Genomic DNA, 6,000 nt, shown 5'->3' with positions numbered 1-6,000 from the left:
TGGATGCATTTTATTTAGAAATCTATGTTCAAGCCATGTTTGCAAAAACCCATGAATCTCCAGCATTTATCATCAGGGGCTCAGATCCAGCTGCATCAGTTACAGTGCCTAATTGTGGGTGGTTGCCTCGTGTTAGCTACTTGCCTTGAAGCACTGCAGGCCATGTTTCACAGTCACTTTAAGCAGACAATGAAGTGGGATAGCCTCCGACAGAGGCAGTTCTGCCTCACTATGACCTTCTGTTGCACTTCCTACCTCGAAAACTGGCCCAACTCATCTGTACAGCGAATTGCACAACTAAGGTGGATCAACATAGCTAAAACCAAATGTGGCTGCTCCAGCATTTGCACCAGCAAACAAGGATGCAAAAGCAGAACAAGCAGCAACAGCCAAAGACAAGATGCTACTTCTGTTGGCACTGCTTAAGTCTCTACTTAAGGAAGCCAGAGAACTAGAGTGTATCTTGGCCATTGCCAGCTGGAGTGACTAATTACAACATCAAAAGAGTGCACGTTTCAGTGTAGATTTGCCACGTTTTGAAGAGCTGACTCCAGCTCTGTTGGATTTCTCATAGGGAACCTCCTGTGCCTTAGAAAAGTCTCCCCCTTACCTCCAGCTCACACTTGATTTTTGTTGCCTGTGTATATGGATAAAACACTCAGCTGTTATAATTTAATGCTACTGTACTATTAGCTTTCTCAGGGACCCGTATCCAACTAAATTGAAGCAATGACAGTCTTATCAACTCCACAGACTTTGAAGCAGGATCCAGCTACAGGATTGATCCAATATGTAAATGGCAGGAAGAGAGGAAAATCATCAGCTGAAATTATTTAAAGACTTGCAGATATATCTTGGCATGCTAAATGGAAATGAAGAAATTTCTCAAAGAGAATGTTAAATAATTCTAAAAATAATTGTTAACACACACAGCACAACCCCCATCCCACCTCTGTCACTCTGTCAGGTTATGGTTTACCCACTGCAGTAAACTGTTAACTAGTTTGTGGTGTTTATGGTTATATTTGTTATTGTTCTTGGAAACAAAGACCAAAGCAGAAGCTTAAAATAAAGATTTGGTGTCAAGGTGTGCTGGACACTCTAGTGTCCACCAAACATCTGCATCAGATTTACAAAGTGTTTCAGTGTCTTTATTATACAAAGATACAGGGAGCATTGTTTTGGACATAAACTGGACCTAGGTCTTAGAAAGAGATCTAGAAAGCCCAAGCTCTGTCACCACCTGCTGTTGGAAGCATTGATATCTACCACCATTCAGATTCAAACGAATTTCCTAAGCGCTCCTGTTTAAGCTACCACACCTGAATTCCATAATCTGGGGATGTCCTAGCCAGGCTCTATTGCTCCATTCACATCTCTCTGTATCCAACGGACACATGCACTGGCTATCCAGTGTGAAGTTTGAAGAGTGCCAAGACTCAAGAGTGGGCAATGAGGCTGTGAATGATACCCAGGACTAACCGACGTCAGAAAACACCTCAAGCATCTGACAGTGACAAGCTACTGCCCTGTGGCACTGAAATACTTCTGGAAAAGGAGGCAGGAGTGGTGCCACAGTCACACCTCTGTCAATATTTTCTGTCTGCAAATTAATGGTCCAAGACTCCAGTAGTAGTGACAGAATCATAGAGTAGTAAGGGTTGGAAGGGATCTTAAGATCATCCAGTTCTAACCCCCCTGCCATGGGCAGGGACACATTGCACTAAACCATGTCACCCAAGGCTTTGTCCAACCTGGCCTTAAACACCGCCAGGGATGGAGCATTCACAACTTCCCTGGGCAACCCATTCCAGTGCCCCACCACCCGCACAGTAACTTGAGCTCTTTGAGCTCCAGAAGCACCACAGGGCCTTACTGCACTTTCTGAACCAAAACCGTCTGTCTCTGGCTCACAGCAGAATTGGCTGCGAGCCAAGAGCAGGGAAGAAGTCAAACCAAGGTACAACTGAGCTTTAGGTGAGGCAAGAGACATTGTTTTCTTTCACTAGTTTTCTTTCATTATTGAGATAGGCAGAAACTTCTGATCAAAATTCTGATTACAGACAGGGAAAACAGTGTAAGCACTGTGTAAACAAGCTGAGCTGGAGAAAACACTGAATAAACCTCCTGTAGACACCTTTCAAATATAACCACGTTGTATCTGCTGCTTTGCATGCAAAAAAATTCTTATCTGCTACTATAAACTGCTTAATTGTACGGGTTTTAAGAATGAAAAGTCTCTTGTAATCTATCAGTCCTTCTAAATTTGCCATTAAAAACTATTTGCTAAGGCAGAGTGTTTGAATACCTGTCTTGCTCCAAAGCTGTCAAAAATACAGGAAACTTCAAAGAGGTTTTGCTGCAGCCCTAAAAAGAAAGGAAATAATTGTAGTTGTGGTATTGGTAAGCCTACCAGGCTTTTCTCTTAATATCTCTAGCTACCACATAACCACAAGAACTGTCATGATGTGCATTTATGTGATTTTTCCTTTTGGGTATCACCATCCAGACTAAAATACCCCATCTACTAAAAGATTGATGCTTAATACTTCTTTCCAGATGTGCTCTGGTTTAAATATTTAACACATTTCTAGAAGAATGTAGTCTATAATTGCATTAATACTTCAGAAGAATGATGTCTAGGTGAGTAAAGGGAAAGATATTCAAGGCTGGCTGTGTAGCTGCTCCTACCAGTGACCAGTAGAAATTAAAATAATCTCATTACCACTGATCAACATGGATGGCACATAAACAGACACAGGACCACAAACCTGACAGTGTCCCCCAGGACAAAGCCTAAACAAAGACATTCTGTAACACGGCAAAATTGCAGACAGCAAAGTCTTCATTTAAATTCAATTACCTACAAGCAAAATTTGTTGATGCATACAACTAGGTGTATCTAATTGCTGAATTTTGTGCTGTTAAGAACACAGTTTTGCCTTTTTCCCTATGCAGTTCCACAAACAACTACTCAAAAGACCCAAAGTCTAAGAGCTGGAAAGAACATGGATACTTGAAGAAGTGAAGGACATCTCCACAAAGATAAAAATACGAAAGCAATCCTCTAATGAGATGCTTGACTCTGGTAAATGCTTGTATTAATAGCATTTGGAGTGGCTGGCAAAATTTTCAACAGTAACATCAAACTTAAGTGTGGTCTGACTAGACAGTACTTGGAGAAAGATTTTGGATGAGATTTAGAAGAAAAGTACTTAAAGAATAGCAAATAATTCATTCATCCCTTTCGATCCCATCCTTACCCTTCAGAATAGTCAAAGCAGCAAGAAAATTAAAACCTGTTGAAATGTAGAGAGTAGTAATCAGGGAATTTTGCTCCAACTCATTCCACAGCTGTTCTGGGCAATGAAGTATGAGTAACCAACTCTCAAGGAGCAACAGAAAACACTACCAAGGATCGAAAGCACTATGTGTTCAGGATGTACTCCACAAACCCCTAAATGACAGCACACAGTGATAACCTTGTGAATATTCATGTCTGCAGTAGTAAAACAAACTATGTTCCCAGGATGCTCCCAGGCTAATTGGCACAGCACAGACACAGCTGTTAAGCTACCAGGGCTGGCCACATCCCCACTGGTGATTGAGCATTCCCAGTGTCCCTGGCCTACACTAATTCACAAACTGTGACCTGGAGGTGCTCTGAAGACATGAGCTGATCAGAACCAGAACAGAGCAAAGGACAATTCTAAAAATTGAAAGGAACAAGCAGCTGAGGACCAGTGCTTGTGATGTGTAAGAGTATGGATGTAGCCCCCACAACCATCATCTACAAGGTCTGGGCCAAAGGAGATCTGTGATGTTACCCAAGCTCTTCTGCCCACTGTATAAAAGCAGAAAAAGGTTCATCAACCAGATGGAAGGAACAGGCATCATGAAAAGATTATTACATGGACCGAAATTATCCCACACAGGTCTTTCCTACTACAAATTACAGCCTTGGGAAATAAAAAGCAGCAGCAAAGAAAGGGAAGAAAGACAATCTACCAGAAACACAAGAGGCCTGGGATAGGGAAGGATTCGATTTTAGTTGAAAGACAGGCATTTTATATCTTAATTATTTTTTAACATTCCAAGTTTATTCAAAAGACATTATTCTGCAGGCATGTATCTTACAAGTTTCAAGACTGATAAAACACTAGGAATAATGGGATAACCCTAGCAAATGAAGACATGGCTAAAATCATAGCAAAGTGATTTCTTTTTTTTTTAATAAAATTTTGGCCATTTCAATTCTATTTTTAATTTTGGCCAAAGCCATTCATATATAGAGCATTTTGAATAGTCCATTAAATGGACAAAACTTGACACGATGCAAAGAGCAGACTACATTTGATTTCTGCAATACGGTAGGTAAGAGTTGCTGGAGAAGTATCTGTACACCTTAAAAATGTTACATCAGCGATTAATGGAATTTTGTGCTTTAATACTTTGCTTGAAATGTCTCTTTATCCAACATGAAGTCAGCAAATCTCTGCTGGAGCTCCTTTTCTCTCTCCTGTTGTCGCTGCACATCTTCCTTCAGACACTGCAAGGAAAACATAATTAAGAAACCAGTCAGTTTTTCCAACGGTCACATGATGAAGATCTTTACAAAGGGTTATATTTTAGTTCCTTCAGAGAAGGGGTCAGAACTGAGACAAGACATCACTAAGATTACTTATTTTTAATATAAATGTAAAACAGAGCAGTTGATGGAGACTATCAAGAATCACAGTTATTTTATTTCAGATGTCAGGTATTCTACCCTGGTTTTGACAACAGTTAATATTAAATGCCTCAAAAGGAGAGATTCCAAATAGGAAACTTGACACAAGTATTGAATTTAATAGTTATCCATGGATTCTTCTTCCATGAGTTTGTTCAAAACATTTTTTGGGTAACCTTCGTAATCAACCCTGCTTCCTGCAACACAGCCTTCTACAGGCCTTCTTCTACTAAGTACACAAGGCATGAAGAACTACTGCTTCTTCTAAAACTGCCAGTTGCTAGTTCATTTCATCTCCCTTCACTTTTGTTTCGGGAGAGGCAGTAAATGTATTCTGAGGATTATCCCCACGTAAAGTCCCATTTACTAATACCAGGTGCTATTAGTAGCTATCAAGCTATTTAATACATTTTTACTGTTAACTTTCACTAAAACAATCACTTCTGAATTTGCAAACACATCTATGAGCATTTACAAACAGTCTTCATGAGACCAGTTTTAAGAATGGATATATTTTATCTTTTTTTTAGCAAGAGATTGGGAAGATCTGAGACTCAAGGAAAAATTGCATTCAGATGAGTACTTGTTTCTTGGAAAGCAACAAGCCTAAGACTACATCTTGGTTGAGGGCTGACTCGTTAGTCAAATAAAGCATATAATATCCTGGAGATCCTTAACTAAGAGAAGTGGGTCTGAGGCACTGTTTTCATGTATCTCAGACTCTATTTCTGCTAGTTCCTGGCTGAAGTTAAGGCTGCTTAAGAGAAAGAGCTCTCTTGCTTCTTAAAAGCCATGCCAACAAGTTAGAGGCCAGTAAGGCAGGTGGCATTATCAGGAGCTCCACATGTAAATGTTGTTAGTTAGCAACAGGACCACAAGCAAATGGCCTGAACACTGAGGATGGCTCAAAACAATAACTACAGAACAACTGCTCAGCTTCTGAAACAGAGACCCATGTTTAAATCAGTACAATAACTCAATTTCAGTACTGGCTTACCAAAAGTGCACCCATCTGCAAGTCCAATGACAATGTTAGGTTCAGGGAGTAATATAATTAACATGCGAAAAGAAAGGAGAATCTCCTGTAGCATATGTTGGCATTTGGTCCATTGACTTTTAAGGAAGTAGAAGGCTTTAGACAAGTTTCAGATCTACCTTAAGTTCTGACAGTAATTAAAAACAAGACAAGCTAAATTAAGATAGATATGGAACTTCTTCTGATTCGCATTGTAGAAGATTAAGAAAATAAACCACACAAGGAAATAGAATAA

The 6,000-nt window shown here is 39.9% G+C and overlaps 1 protein-coding gene across 1 annotated transcript in view; it reads right to left on the bottom strand.

Moving 5' to 3' along the window:
- Positions 1–4,078: 4,078 nt before the first annotated feature.
- The window catches only part of CDC5L (cell division cycle 5 like), a 34,026-nt gene continuing 32,104 nt past the window's right edge, over positions 4,079–6,000 (bottom strand). Inside the window, exon 16 of the mRNA XM_005146418.3 lies at positions 4,079–4,549. Within this exon, the coding sequence (XP_005146475.2) occupies positions 4,445–4,549 (105 nt within the window). The 3' untranslated portion in view covers positions 4,079–4,444. The remainder of the gene's footprint in view (positions 4,550–6,000) is intronic.

This window comes from Melopsittacus undulatus, chromosome 3, assembly GCF_012275295.1.
Source record: "Melopsittacus undulatus isolate bMelUnd1 chromosome 3, bMelUnd1.mat.Z, whole genome shotgun sequence".
NCBI classification, from domain to species: domain Eukaryota; kingdom Metazoa; phylum Chordata; class Aves; order Psittaciformes; family Psittaculidae; genus Melopsittacus; species Melopsittacus undulatus.
The sequence above is the reverse complement of the archived record's forward strand: the minus strand, read 5'-3'. Positions and strand labels throughout refer to the sequence as shown.